The 16097-nt window shown below is 38.4% G+C and overlaps 1 protein-coding gene across 1 annotated transcript; it reads right to left on the bottom strand.

Moving 5' to 3' along the window:
• Positions 1-622: 622 nt before the first annotated feature.
• Positions 623-8753, bottom strand: FBXW2 (F-box and WD repeat domain containing 2). Its single transcript, XM_079324378.1, is given in 9 exon segments — positions 623-1455; positions 1457-1565; positions 2996-3165; positions 3829-3914; positions 4468-4617; positions 5412-5577; positions 5579-5607; positions 6798-7307; positions 8485-8753. Coding segments are annotated over 9 exon segments (1452 nt in total). The 5' UTR covers positions 8537-8753; the 3' UTR covers positions 623-1275.
• Between the last annotated feature and the right edge of the window lie 7344 nt (positions 8754-16097).

The raw sequence follows: 16097 nt of genomic DNA, 5'->3' as shown, positions 1-16097 counted from the left end.
CCATCTCTCTGTGGACTCTGCATGATCAAGGTCACTAATAAAACGTAGTTGACCAAGTTTTCCTGTTTGGCGAATTTGGAAACAAGGACATTTCTGGCATGCCTCTGTTCAATCTTTCAAAGTTAATGCAGTGACGAGTTGCTGCACACATCATGATACTGTTACGTTACTCCTGCATTAGGAATGATGAGAACTGGCTTTGTATACAAGTTATTGAAAACTTTTTTTTCATGGAAGCTTTCTTCACTTTGGAGTGAGACAACAAAAGCTCTCTTTTGTGAGCACAGTGCAGTTTGAATTAAGAGTTGTGAATTTGGCTTCCAGATGCTAAAATCCTTGCATACAGACAACATTTTTCAAAGTAAATTGGTCTGAGTAAAGGTGGAAAAACGGAGTGCTTAAGAGTCTGGCCTTGTATTTAAGAGACTGCTCTACTCTGACTTCGTGCAACTCCTATGACATCACTCAAATACTGATTCTTGCATGTGAAAACTCCCCTTCATTGGTGTAATTCATACCACATATATTTGGGAATCTTGGCCTTCATTCAGTATTAAGTATGAAATCAGGTCACCTTAAATAGTGAGAAGAAAAAAATCACAAAAAAAAAAATTGACATTAAGGTGAAAGGGAGGGAGGAAGGAAGATCAATCTAAAGTGTTTATAAAGCATGTGATGTTCTAGATACAGCTTTTAAGTACATGTCAAATAGCACAAAAGTATGTGGACAAGTATGTGTTAAAGGACTCATTTGATTCTTCTGATTCAAAGGCTATTTAAAGCTATCATATGGAAAAACATTTTGAAAAGAAAGATTCTGGAGAGAGAAAGGGTTTGCTATTTTCTCATTTTTGTTAAGTGGCCATGCACTGTAACCAGTATTTGCTGTTACATTTATAAAAGCCTATGGTTCTAAAATAGTAGCTTCACCTTCTGTTTCAGCAACAAAAAACAGGTCAGAAGTCAGGTCAAGCACAACTTAATTTCAGACTTGATAGCAGATTTGACTTGTTTAAACATTACAAGCTATACTTCAGAGCCCAAATAGGTATATTTAAACATGAATATAGACAAAAATTTGTGGTGAATACTGTTAGCATGCTGCATTGCGTTATGTCCAGAACAACCCGTTCCCAATGCCAGAATAAAAGTAAATGATTGTGCATTGCATGATGATACCATTGGGTGTGCAACTTTGGTTCATGCAAAGTCTCATTTTATAGACACACTGCTGACAGGCTATATATTCCTGAAGATTCTGTATGTGTGAACTTCTCAGCCATGTTCTTTCCACAACACCAAATGGATACTATGGTCTGGCATACTGGTGGCAAAAACCAAGCCCGTATCATTTTGGCCATTTAATCCGTTTAACCAAGATATTTCACCGGCCAAAAAGCTTGAACCTCTCTTGGACTTTCTATATTCTGGTAAAGGCCAGCGGCTTATCAGTTTTTTCTGTCCTCAAGTCCATTATATACAGGTATCTGTTGTCAAACAGTAGAGCAAATATCTCTCCAAAGCCCAGCAAGGACACATTTGAGAAGTCTGGAGGTTTGATAACCCTAGAAGACAAGAAAACAGTATTAGAATCTCCCTTACAATGTAATCAGGAGCTTGAGTTACTAAACCAAATCCTGTGTGTCTACAGAAAATGTGTCTAAACTCATAATTCTGAAATAATTTAGAAAGAACTGTATGCAAATTTTTCAAACTAAGCAACTGAGCATTTAGCTACAGTCAAGTCTTTGGTTTCAGTTCTGACTTTGTGCATTCAGGATAGACCTATCTGAACCTAAGTAAAGGCAAAGGTTTGAAAGGGATTATTCTGCAGAGCATAAGGAAAAAAGAGCCATTTCCACATGCAAAGGAAAGAGCAAATGCACTTTACAGTAAATTTCCATATGGATTTCATGCCTCAATATCTTTAAACTAAGAGGTAAAAGCTGTTACTATTATTATTATTTTGATCATTCTTCTAAAAGGCAGAAGTAAAACATAGACATGCCTTTTTGTGATGAGCAGGTTAGATAAATCATCCAAGACTGGTCCTGTTTTACTGATGCTTTATGTTAAATTAAGCATGGGGAGAAATAAAATAATTTTTTTACTTCCCCAATACCTTTATGATGTCTTCCCTTAATAAATAAAATTGAACACAAATGAAGAGTAGAGTCTTCCACAACTGCCTTTACGTTTGATCATAGCATTACATAAGGCAAAGAACTGAGGCACAAAAATAGGTGGGGATGAAAACCTGCTCTCAGCAGTAAGAATCATCTTTCTGTTTTGAAAGATGGGAGGGTAAACTAAGAGGTGAAATTACTCAGTTATTCCTACTAGTAAGAAGCACTTCTGGAGATCTTTCAAATGGCCACAACCATTCAGGCTATCTGAATTAAAAGAGTCTGCCAGAGGTTCTAAATGTGCACTTTTTTCTATATTTGATGCCATAATTTCAAACTTATACAGTCTGATTCTTTTTGTGGAAATGGAATGCCATCATGTTTGGTCCCTTATTGCAGTCTGAGAGATTTTGCTATAATTTCACAGCATTAGCAGGAGTGACAGATCAGTAGTCCTATAAGGGAAAAGAGTCTTTTTAATTTCTTGTGCCATCAAAGGACCTCCAGAAATGCCTGCTGGTTCTCAGTATAGCAGTCACCATTGGTAGCATTAGTCTTGGCCACTACATTTTCACATTCACAACTACAGCATTGCAGGTCTGGTTTAAGTTTATACTGAAACACTTCAGCTTACAGAATGAAAATACGGAAGAAACTAGCATGTGCCCAGAAACCAAAACAGTAAAGAAACAATTCATATTATCATATGACCAAATTAGAATTAAACTGCTCGAAATGTGCAAAACAAGATATTTACAAGAATGTTTATCAAGATTCTTTTGATCCGCATCTAAAGGAAGTTATTAAAACTAATATGATCTACTTCTTATTTATTTAATGAAGACTGAATCCTAAACTGAACGGTTTACCTGAGAATATCATAGCTGGCAAAGTCCCACTGGTACAATCCTAGTGCTGAACTGCACACTATGTATTTACCATCAAAGTGCAGCCTGGGCTGCAGGGAGATGCTGCGGTCTTCAGAAACAGACAGTGTTCTTAAGCACTTGCAGTTTATTTCCCTTCCAATAGGCCAAATCTGCAATTAAAACACAGTTTAAGACCATAAAAAATTCACATTATAAACTGTTACATAAATACGCTCACAGTCTATATAGGCAAGGCTCACAGTCCCTTTTTAAGCATCAGGTAAATGTACGTGTGAGGTATTTTTTAGAAATATTTCTTTCTTTCAACTAGGAACATCAGTTCTTCAAGTGACTTGTCTTACAGTATTGGTGCAGCACGTGTTGTTTCTACCCTAAAAAATCCCAGTGGAAATGGGTACTTTAAAGAATGGATATAAAAAAGAAAAGAAAAATAATCAACCATCCAATTGGGACCAGAAATGTACATCAGTGTTTCATACAGCCACAGACTTACAGTCCTCTCCAATCCCAAAGTCCCCAGCAGTAACAGTGCTTGCAGTTACGTGCTTCACTGTCAAGTTCGCACAATAAGCATGACCTGAAAGCACTGATTCTTTGCATTACCATTCTGGCAGAGGTATAATTTAAACTGAATGCCAAGGTGTACATGAAAAATTAGCTTCCAAAGCGTTTCATGTTATGCATGGAGCCTCTAAAGCAGGAAATGTGGGGAAAAACTAAAGACTTCTATTATTTGCAAACTTCAGCAAACTACTCAAGCTTTTTGTTTCCCAATGTATCAAAACAATATATGCATGATATATGGCACATACCTTGATTTCATACTTATCTGCACTTAGGAGAATATAATCCCCAGGACTATGCATAAGAGATTTGACTTTGCACTTCTGCAAACGACCTGTAATTGAAGGATGGTAATGATTTATTATGTTTGATGTTCCTTTGCATTTTTCACTTCACTGACCACCTGCTTAGTGCAACCCATGTACAAAGGCAGTACAAATACTTTAGCAACTGAAGGAAAACTATGGTTTACACTCTTGTTCCTACTAGTGACAACTTACTATATTAATAAGCAAACATACTTCACCTTTACAGTCATACCCCCCACCTTTCTTCTTTTCAGAAGAAAAATACTGTTTCATGCTCAGGTTTTTGTTATCAAGATCATTAGATTGTTTTATATAACTTTCAAAGCTGTATTCTTTCAGAACCAATTTTTGTTCACTACTTAAAAGGCTGCTTCTTAATATTAGCTCGGTTGCTTTGGAATTGAGATATCTTCAATGGTCTGAAAGGTTAAATCACAGTTTAAATATTTTTTCTGTTGAAATGTTATTTTGTAGTATTTCCATATGTTCTTCAGATTCTAAACCTATCTGCAGGATTAGGAAATAAAACTATAGAACATGTTACAAATTCAGTGCAAATAAATGTGTGAAATTAATTACAAATCAATATTCCCACCTTAGTGACCCATTCTGTGTGTCCAGTAAGGGTATTCAGGCACGTTCCTGTTGATAAGGCCCATACTTTCACAGTGAAGTCTGCGGAGCCACTGACCAGAATATCAAGTTCATCGTTGTAATCCACACTAAAAACTTCAAACAGAGAGATGGAACTAAATAAGGAATACCAGTCTCTATGCATGCATTTTTTCTTTGAGACACTAGTAGCCTCTATATGAATTCAGCACCTTCTAAATTCATATGGTACTGTATCTTTAATTGTTATTGAACTGTATACATGAATTGTTGCTCTGGATGTCTGAGTTTACATTGCAAAATTACTGGGGTTTTTTGCCCAAATTAAGAGCATGTATATCAGTGGTTCCTTTATGGCTGGGTTAAGGGGAAGTGTAACTTAAGCTAGTTCCTATTTCCAGAGTTTTAGTAAGACAATTCCACAGGATCAGTACATTTTATAAATAAAAGGGAAAAAATACAGCTAAGCTGAGGATATTTCTAAGTACACAACAAAGAATTTAATTATGAGGGCAATACAAATACATATTCCCAGGTCCTGTTTTGCTCTTTGCTTTAAGTTCATGTCCAGTCTGGGAATAGAAAGAATGGCATGGCACGCTCTGCTACCTAAGATTTGCTAACTCTTTACTTGAAGCTACTGAATAACCATGGCATTTATTGTTACTTCTCATGCAATTGCAAACACTACATGGCTACTAAACTTGGGCACATTTGAGGACAAGGGTGTATCTGTTCTGGCCTCTTTCCCTGTCAAGGGGAACTGAGGTGACTCAGGTGACAGACAACAGAGGCTGGTCTGAACAAACCAAAAAAGCTAGATTGCAAAAAGCTAACTTAAATGATATTTTGTTTGATGATGATGTACGTTACTTCACTGGTGAATTTACAATTTTAAAATTTCAACATACCTGCACCAGTATGTCCTCTAAAATGCTGTGTCTTTGCTCCAGAGCTCCACTCCCAACATGCTACTGTGTTATCGAAAGATCCTGTTACAAGCTTTTGTTCATCAAACTTCACTGCAGCACAAGTGTGTGTCTGGATACCATATATGCACTGACCTGTGCTTACATCCCCACAGTTTTGCAGACAAGTCATCTGATCCTAGAATATAAAAGAAAGGATAATTGCAAGGACTGGTAGATTTGGCACTACCTTTGACTGACAGTGTCTACTGTGAAACAGATGCATGGAAGTTTCCCATGACACATCACTCTCAGGTCTGCAGAGCCACTGACTATATTGCAAGCTTTAGTTTCTTTCAGGAAGGAAAGGGGTCCACCAAATCTTGAAAAACAAATGAATACCAGGTCCCATATCCTGCCACTTTCTCTACCTGAAGCTCCTGTTTTTAAAACTGCTAGCTTTGGAGAGCAAAATGAAACCCTGGGCTCCTTATACCTGTTTTTTCTCTTGGGCGTTTAAGTACAAAAGTTGTTAGAAGGTTTTGACAAAACTGTTTCCTGTGTATAACATTCACTGCAGAGTAGGTAAATGAAAGACTGGCTAGAATGTTGGCTTCTAGTAAGCATCCTAATGTACCAACAAATGAGTGACTGAAGTCAGTATTCCCAACATAGTATATAACACTGTCATTCCAAATGACTAGAAAATCCTTGGAATATGCTCTGACAACAGTTCATAATAACTCTATTATACTCTTCATACTAAGACTTCATACATGTTCTGTCTGTAACTTAAGTTTAAACTGAAATCTTGAAATCTGTACTCTTCAGGGAGGAAGCTGAAATTATGTGCAAGTCAAAGTATTAACAAGGTTAAATCTAGTTTTACAGCACTTCATAAAGCACTTATGTTAACAACTGAAGGTGCTTACAGCCTTGTTTCAAGGAAGAAGATACGAGTTTTTCTTCCACACTTTGGGAGACTAAAGTTCTCTCACAGCCCAAAGTCCTTTTAATTGAAAGCTATCATCGTCTAAGAGAACAGCTAACATCTGTACTTCTCAAACGGGTTTACTTATAATAACAGCATGATCAAAAGCCCTTAAAAATCATTTAGTTCCAACCTGCCAGGGACAGTGATGCCTGCTGTTACTATTTCTTTATCCAACAAAGACATCTGTCTCCTCGTGTTCTTATTAAAGTGATTAATGAGTTTATTAGTACACCGGTGTTTCAGAAATTGAAAAAGTAAGTAATTGAGAATCATCATCTGTATTCACACTATGAAAATAATTTGTCTGGTAAAAGAAAAGCAAATTGTCATTAATCTTATGAGGAGGAAGAAAAGACAAAGAATTTTAAGACTCCCAAGTTGTCTGTCCTTCCTACCTGTACACAGAAGTCCATCTTTATAGTAAAGTGCATATACTCTGGCACTGTGTCCAATTAAAGAGGATGTCTCAAAGGCTTCGTGGTCCTTCAGTTGTTTCATCCTTAAAATAGCTTTTAGGTAAACCTTCTTCCAATGCAGAGGATCCTGAACAGAGTCATCTATCTGCCAGCCCAAATTCTTACATGCAGTCTGCCACACCTCTGTACAGGCACTTATAACCTTGTTCCACTGCTTAGAGACGAGGCAACATGTGAGTAAGGTCTGCGGATCAAGCCATTTTAACAGATAAAAACTAAGTTCCAATGGAAGAAGTTTGAGGAAGTCCCTCTTGAGGAGAATCTCTAGATTATTGGAGAGGTGCCTGAGCTGGACTGCTCCACTCAAGCTAATCAGGTGATCCAGAGTTTCATTTTTCTGCAAGTCCGTCAGAGAAAGAAATGCAATAGAAATGTTATCAAGCCATGCTTCAAAGTCCTTTTTCTCCATAAGGTTATGGAAAAATTTACCTGTGATACATCAAAATACTGTATTAGTTCCGTTCAGAAAATAAGGTACGAATCACATCTTTATTACTGTATTAAGTATTCCAAATGGCATGTTAACACATAAACTGAAGAGAACAAATGCATTTTAAAATATTATTTAGGTTAGGACTAAGTATTTGCATGCACCTTGAACTATGATTTGTCCCACAGAAGACTTACAAGTAAATTGCACGTAGCTAGTGAACATTAGCATTCATTATGAATGTTAACATATTTCTTGTTTTAGATTAGCACTTTCAAATTCTGAGTCCAATAAGGTAGGGGATAGTTTAAGTTTTAAACCTATTACAGCAAATAAACACTGTCTTAGAGTTTAGTCATGGATTATTCTGATAATAGGAAAAAACCAAAGCACTTAAGTAGAGTAATAACGTGACATAATTTACTCGTATCTTTGTCCTGAACTATTTTAAATACAAAGCAGCTAACTAGTTAGTTTAAAAAAAAATGTATAAAGAGATGTCTGACAAACTGTGTTGGAGGATACATTAGTCATATTTCTATTTGGCCCATGAAAGACCTGAGCTTGTGCTGGTCTAGCATCAGTTTTGACGTGTCTGCACCAAATTGACCTAAACACATTTTTAAAATCTTGTTGGGTTTCCTCTCCCCTCACCCCCTTTTTCCTCAGTTTATTTCCACCGACACTTAACTGTGAAATTGAATACCACCTCGTGAACTACATTCTGCATGCACTTATACTATCCTGTGACAATCTCAAGTTCCTTCAGTGACCTGGGACCATTGATTAAGAAGAGAAACATCAGGTAAACAGTTAAAAATTATATTTTTTAATTTATTTTCTCTGGAAGGTCATTAGACAACTGTCTGAATTTCACAGCACTCCCAAACTGAAAGAATTATCTGAGTAGGATTCAATAGCATGTTTATTTCTATACAGAAATTTACCACATACAGAAAATTACCATTTTACCATCATAGAATAAGAACATAGAAGACACCTCTTAACAGGGCATAGGAGTACAGAAAAGTGCAGCTGTCGCTATAAAAGGCTGCACATGCAATGCAGTTGTTGGTAAAACACATAAGAAGGTTCTGGATGTCAAATGCACAGAAGAAGCTGCTCCTATTAAGTCACAAGTTCATTACAGTAACTTTCACTGCAGACAGTACTTACCAGCTTTCCTCAGCACATATGGCAGTGAATATAGTTGCTGGTGAATGGGCATGTGTTCTCTTTAAACCAAGTAAAAAATTCTAATACTCCGGCTACGAATAAAAACTCTGTGAGCACTAAGGCGTTTGTTGCGTTCATTACGTGAACCTAATACTGAAATTAAGGCTGCTGTGCGGCCTCTGGAACCGGTGCTCGAGCCTCTTTTCCCGGTGTTACGCAGCCAGCCCCATCCGCTCCCCGCGCCCGCTCCCAATTTACCTCCACACGCACAGAGCGCAGAGCGCAGTCTCCGCGCCGCTCACCTCAGATAGCAGCCCGGCGCGGGGTGTCCGTCGGCGGGCAGTCGCCACGGCTTACGCGGACTCCCGGAGCTCATCACGGCCGGGTGCTTCCCTGAGGCCATCGCTCCCACGGCAGGACCGGCTCTCAGCACTTCCGCAGCCCGCGCCACAGTCCGCAGGCACCCGCACCAGAAGGGTCACCCTCAAGACGAGACCAGGGCCTCACGACCGCCCGGCACTGAAGCGAGGGGAGGGCTGGGCCGAGCCCGCGCCGGACGAACCGCCGGCACCGGAGAGAAGGCGCTCCCGGAGCCACCGCTCTCACGATCAGGCGACTTCCGGCGCCTCCCAATGTCATCACTGCCCGCCGCCGCGCTCCGGCGCCTCTCGACGTCATCACGGCCCGCCGCGCCCCTGCCGCTGGGAGCGGCGGCCCCGGGAGCGGCGGCCGGGGCGGGTGTGTCGGCGCTTCCCCACAGGGGAGGCGTGGCCGATCCTCACGGCGTGCTGGGCAGTCCCGCTGCCTGCTGCCTTACGCCGCTTCTGACTCCTACCCGAGGTTTTGGCAAGTTCTGTTTGTTAAGAATATTCCTGTAATTATTACGATGAAAAATGCACTAGCGTTTGTCATACTGACTTAAAATCACATATTCTCTCTCTCCTTCTGGCAGAGATACGGTGTTAGAGGAACCATGCACAAATGTAACGTGAAAACTGCATCCCCCTTACTTGATTAATTTGCACATAATTTACTTTTCTACTCAATTTGCATTTATTCCCTTCACTTTATAATTGTAGGTTTTGCCTTTGCCTACGGTCCAGCTCTATGGTTGCTGATATTGGAAATCTTCCTGCTTAAAGCGAGAGGCAGATCGAGTGCTACTTGTTTATCAGCAGATTGGGTTATGGCCTTCTTAGGATCCCAAAGATTTTCATTATTTTATAGTGAGCTTAATTACTCTTATTTCTTCAGTTCCTGTGTTCTTCTAACCTGGTGTACCAACTGTAATAGCCATATGCAAATATTAATTGCAATGGGGCCAGTATATTTTTTCCTAAGATGTAAAATAAAATCTAAATTTATGAATAATTAAATAAATAAAACAAACAAACGAATAAATAAATTTCCTTACTTCTCTCTACCTTTTCTTCATGCTGCATTCTAAAGTGAAGAAGTGCACGATGCAGCCTGGGTAATGTTAGTTTCAGACTGCAGTAAGTGACGTTTGTGTGGCTATTATTTCTGGGATGCCTGACCACAGAATTAAGTCTTTATCCCAAATGGAGATGAATTCTTGGCTTTCATGGATTTAAGGTTTTTTCCCTATTGCTGTCAAGGTGGCTAGGAATGCATTTAAATCACAAGAAAGTTTGTAGCTCTTACGAGAGTGTCTTTGATATTTCAGGAAAGATGAGTGCTTTTTCAAAAGGAATTGCAAAGTCTTGGTGGCACTAAGAATATACACTTAGCCAGAAAGGAAGAAAAACTATTTTGTAGTGTTAGTTTACAGCGTAAAGATCTCCAACTGAAGCAGGTCTCCAAAAGTCTGAAAGATTCCTGGAAACATAAACCAATGCTGGCCTATGGCTTTTGTCAAAGATGGGGAAATCTTAAGACACAAACAGGAATCTTATAGGAATAATACAGCACTTCAAAAAACTCAAATGGAAAAAGTAATGCTCTGTGCTACATTTTTTTCTTGTCTTTTTACTTTCTGAATTTGAAAGTTATTAGTCCTGTGTGTGTGAAAGAAACAGATGGGGTCAAATTTACAGTTTATTACAGATGAAGGAATAAATCAAGTTTCTTCTTCACAAAGGTGATAAATATCACTTAAAACAGTTTCAGATGTAATAGGACTGTTCCTATTTGGATGTCATATCTAAAATACAAACCATACATGCTATCATATGACATTGAAAACAATGGTAATACATCAGCATTTAAGACCAATGAGAGTCTTTGATAACAAATGCAGCAACAGTCTTAACAATATGCCATTATTAAATTACAAAGCAGTCTGCTACCATTCAAAGACAATTAAACAATTAAACTGACATCCAGATAGGTAACACTCTGCATAAAACCTTTACATAACAGTTTCCATTTATGTAAACATTATTTACATAATACCTAAGAGAGCTATAAGTAAATACGCAGGTAATTATCTCTGTTTTCTCTTCAAGTGAGATGCTAGTACCACAATTTCCAGTAGCAAATAGGAGTCAATCAGTTACAGGTCAGCAGCAAAGTGAAGCAGCTAAGCAGTATACAGGCTGGTGAAGTTGCTGTGCTCAATTAACAAGAGTTAAAATACTTTCTAATCTGCATGCAAGTACAGATGTTTGCTGCATAATCTCTTGAGCCTTCCATTATTGTTAATATCAAGTTCCCAGGAAATAATTTAGTCCTTCACAAAAACCGATTAAGCCAATCTGAGAAAACAGTGCTTTCACAGAATAAGCAAGCACTGTGCATATGAACCATGACATCAAATGGTTAACAATGAAAATAGTGTGATACTCATTTTCATACACAGAAAGCAACAGAAATTGTTCTGAAAAACCTTATCACTTGCTGATGGGATTTTTCCTTCCCCTGCCTTTTATGATCCCATTACTTTAAATTCCTTATATTCAGGATTTTTAATCCCTAAAAATTTACAGTAGAAACTACAAATATATATACACCTATATATGTATATATATTGAAAACCAAATCCAAATGAAAAGTGTTATATATTTCAAATGCAGAATAAGCCAACAGCTCTGAAAAAGCCCTTCCATCTGCAAGCACGAGTTACAGACGCACACCTTAAGGAAAACATGTTTGAGCTAGCAACAGCAGAAAATGTACCTCAGGAGTAGCAACCTTAACCATATTGTAACTAGTTAGGCAATAATGTTATACATTCCCTGCCCTCTTAAGTACTGTTCAAATATTTATTCTGTTGGCTGTCACAGTACTAAAAAAATTCAATTTGAATCTATCAGTTACACATATTTGCCCCTTTACAGAAACAATCATGTGAAGGCAGAAAACAAACCCGCTGTTCATTCCAGGTGCATACTTGCATGTATTTTATGCACTGAAAAACAACAGCATACCAACAAACTAAAAACAAACACCCCCCCCCGCCCCTGAAAAAACCCAACCACCAAACACCTAGCCAATCAACCCCCCCTCCAAAACCTGAAAAAATAATCCCAACTAACAACCCCCCACCCCCCCCCCAACTTCAAGAAATCACAAAACCAAAACAAACAAGAATCCCTGCCACACCCCCAAAGCAGTAAAGGACTGTAATTAGAACAGGCCTTATTCTCTGCAAACCAAGAAACTGAATGTATGTGTGCATTCACTGAATCTAGAGAGCAGTTCTCCGGCTACCATGAACAGCCACAGCCCTTTCAATTTGCATGTGGGTCTTTGTTTCTTTTTAGAAGGAAGTCTTTTGTTACTTTCAAACACATATAAAATATTTATGTGTAATGCATTGCCACTAGAATAAGGAACTGGACCAAAAAGTCTCTTAGTCTCTACTGGTTTCTGAAGCCCAAACTGGGCTTTAGGGACTCTGGGAAGGGCTCATCAAAGCCTCAGCCTTAAGGGCTCCATATTGTGTGTAAGTCTGAAAGAATTAACTTTGCTCATGTGTCTGGGGGTTCTTGAGTCCTAGTTGGACTTCAGAGTTGTGGTGATGGTTTATATGCAGGCTGTAATTCAGAAGCAGGACAAAGACAATAAGTAGCTCAAAATTCTGCATATCCATTTTGAACAGATTTTTGAATGGTGGTGCATGGGTGTGTGTACTGGACTAGATGATATAACACAGTGGTCCCTTCTACCCTCAACTGTTTTGTGCTTCCATGCATCATTACCCGTGCTGTTGAGAACACACAAGTACATTCTAAATTAACTACCCGTACAATCGAATGCTTGTACCCATGTAAATGACATTCCTATAATTTAGTCAGACTGAGGCACAGGGATGAAGTGGTGACCAGTGCCATTTAGCCAGAAGGAGTTAAGAGCCCTGCTGCTGACAACAAATCCAGCACATTGGGATAGAAAGTATTTCTTGCAGAAACTTAGCCAAGAGTCCAGAACGGGCCTTCAGTTAAATTTAGCTCGATAGCAAGTGTTCAATCTGGTAACAATTCTTCCTTCATGAAAACATTCCTTCCATCCATCTGTAGCAACATTTTTCAGTTTTCCTATTAGAACAACCATACACCATAGTTGTAGATTCAAAGGTCATGTTTTCTCCTAACCATGAGACTGTCATCCTGCATTGAGAGTGCAGCCTACAGGCAGCTTTAACACTCGGTGGGAAAGGAGGAAGGATTATGCTTACAGTGGACGTGGCTGCAATTTGTGCCTACGTCTGCTCTTGAAGTTTTAGAGTATATGCATGCACACGCTGGAAAACAGAGGGCAAACATGGCTCTAAGGCAGGAGTGAATGACACTACAGGCACCTCAGCAGCCTTCCAACAAGCCTTGTTACCTTACACCAGGCTTAAGAAGGAGAGGTTCCATGGATGTGTGAGAACTCTGCCCGTTATAAATGATGCACAAAAGCTTACGTATCAATACCACAAACTGCCTCTAGATTTTAATTAGCAGTCTGAATGGTAAGGATGATCTTTTGTACAACAGAAGTTTCTCCTGTTACACCAGCAATTTCACGATTGTGTCGGTATTTGGTTTTTTGATACAATAAATGTGATAAAGATTGACTCCTGTGGCTTGTGCCAAATAAACTGGATAATATTTCCATGTTCTCTGCCTTCTACCTATGTTCTGGGCTACTCGTATACAGTAAGTAAGTAGTAAACTACATACATGACTCAGCTACCATCTCTAGGTGTCATATAACACAAACTAAATGTTGTATGACTCTCTACTTCTTTTGCCACATTAGATACTTTCCTTCTATGACACTCTTATTAAGTACAGAAAACTCAAGACGTCGAAGCCTTGTTAAGGCACTTACTGGATACATTAAGAATGAAGATATTAATTTTTTTCCAGGATTCAGCTCTTTCCTGTCCTATATGAGTAATGGTCAGTTAAGGTCTGATAGTTCCTAGTGTGACTTGCTTAACAGCTTGTACCTGACCCATTAAGTCAAGCTGTAGCACAAAAGTGGGTGGGAAGTGGGCGGGGATGCAGTTGCTGGGCTTCCCTCTTCAAAGGATCCCAAAATCGTGTTTCAGTTATGTACCACAGAGCCAGTATGATCTGTTTTTGTCTAGCTCCAGTAATCCACGATCTATACTCCTTATAGTTCCTTTGCTAGATGTCATCAATGCTGTAATTACAGGCAGACCTTCAAAGGTTTTCTCTCTCTCTCTCTCTCTCACACACACACACCACACACCACACACACACACACAAATCCCCACCCCTCCAGCACTCTCTTAATTCATGGTAATACTTTACAGCTACTGCTGCACTTCTGGTTCAAGAAATAAGTCCTGCTTTATAGCCCTTTGTTCTCTAATGCTGCTCAGGTTATAATGCAAATGCTGTATCTAGACGCATTCTGACTACCATCATAGCCAGTATTCAAGCTTTCTGTCAAGCTCTTCTCATTTTTCTTGTTCTCCCCAGTGCTTCATCTCTAAGGCTAGCCCTTCAGGATATCTAAATATGTGTTTGTTCGAGTTTTAAAATGTCCATATATTGCTTCAACTGCTATCAAACAATGGTTAATCACTTTAAATCATGCGGTAATACCACAGGTTAACATCTGCAGTATATTTAAAAATCTGATATTCTAACAGGATAAAACAAAGATTCCAGTTAAAATTTTAACAAAAGCCCCAGTTAAACCCACTGGTACAGTCTGTAAAAATAGCCACAATTCAGAAATCAAATACAACATTGAGAAAGCTGTTATGGAAAAACCTGGTTCTTTTCTTTTCTAAAAACACATAAGTGCTAGCAAATCCCCAAAAGTGGATTCAGAAGTGTTTGCTACTTCCAGGAAAATAAGTACCACATGGTAATTTCAGATTGGTATTTTTTTAACCTTAACTGTCCAAATAAATAAGGATAGGGTAAAGCAACACAATCTCTGGAGACAACATTCTCAAAAAATAATTACAAGTTTTTGCGAAGAATGATCTGGTACTTCCTTTTAGATGCTTATTAAGGTTCACCCCAGACTCTGAGTGCAAAATAATAGCTTTCTGCTCCAAGACTAATTACTGTTGAAAATACTGCTTTTTCTATTGATTAGTCACTCCAGTTGAGAATAAGAAATTACGCTTCCAGGTAAGACCTTGAATATTTTCTTAAGGGAAGCAATTCAGCCATTATATGCAATAAACTGAGGGGGAAAAAATCACTTTGCAAAGCCAGTTTTGCATTGAGACAGCTGGCAGCAAAAGGCACGCATCTTCAGATGATCATACTTGAACAAAAAGGAAATCCTGACATTCGAGTAATATTAGAAATAAAATCAAAGATACAGAAGTATTTCTACATATAGAACAAGAAACCCTTGCTAATAAAGCTAAAAACATCATATATAGAAAGGCTTTCACAAAACAAACCCCAAAATCAAACAAAATCCTTGCTAAGGTTGTTGTAGAGGAAAGGGTTAAAAAAAATCAAATTTTAAATACAAACCCCTGTCTTCTAACATAGTAAGAGACAAGATGACTATTTAACCATAGAATAGTAGCTTATTAGGAATGAAATTTTGGTCTGCATCCAGTTAAACAAATACAACTATATTAAATAATGACTTACACTGTTGGTGTAAGGGCAGACAACAGCTATGATGTCTGCATAAGAATCTTTTTGTAGTCAAGGACAAGTGGGGTTGACTCTTCTGCCTGTAAGGGAAAAATCTGTAGATGCACTGTAATAAGAGTTTTCCAGTAGATGGACTGGGGTTTTTGTTTTGCCATTTTTTGTTTGTTTGTGGGTTTTCTTGTTTTTTTTTAATTTCCAATTTTTGAGAAATATTCTGAAAGTTTGTGTTTCCTATAGAAAGCTTCTCTGCTCAGGGATTATTTATGCCAAAAGAGTTTTCAAGTTTCTCTAAACAATGAGCAAAGGAAGCACCATTTTCATATCTCATTTGATTCTTCAGTGAACATACCACAGATGCATCAATTTAGTGTGACTGCACTGTTTGAAAATACCTAATCTGCAAGCCTTTTGTTGTTTTTTTCAGGACTGAAAAACCAAAAGCAGTAATCTGTGTTATAAAATTCCTCTTCCAACATGACATACACTGTTGTAAAACAACTCATGACAACAATAACAGCAATTAACTTGCTGCACCTCATTTAAGTAAATCAAATTATAAGA

Source organism: Erithacus rubecula, assembly GCF_903797595.1.
Source record: "Erithacus rubecula genome assembly, chromosome: 21".
In the NCBI taxonomy this organism is placed as follows: Eukaryota; Metazoa; Chordata; class Aves; order Passeriformes; family Muscicapidae; genus Erithacus; species Erithacus rubecula.
Note: the sequence above shows the minus strand (reverse complement) of the source record. Positions and strands in the feature narration are given on the sequence as shown.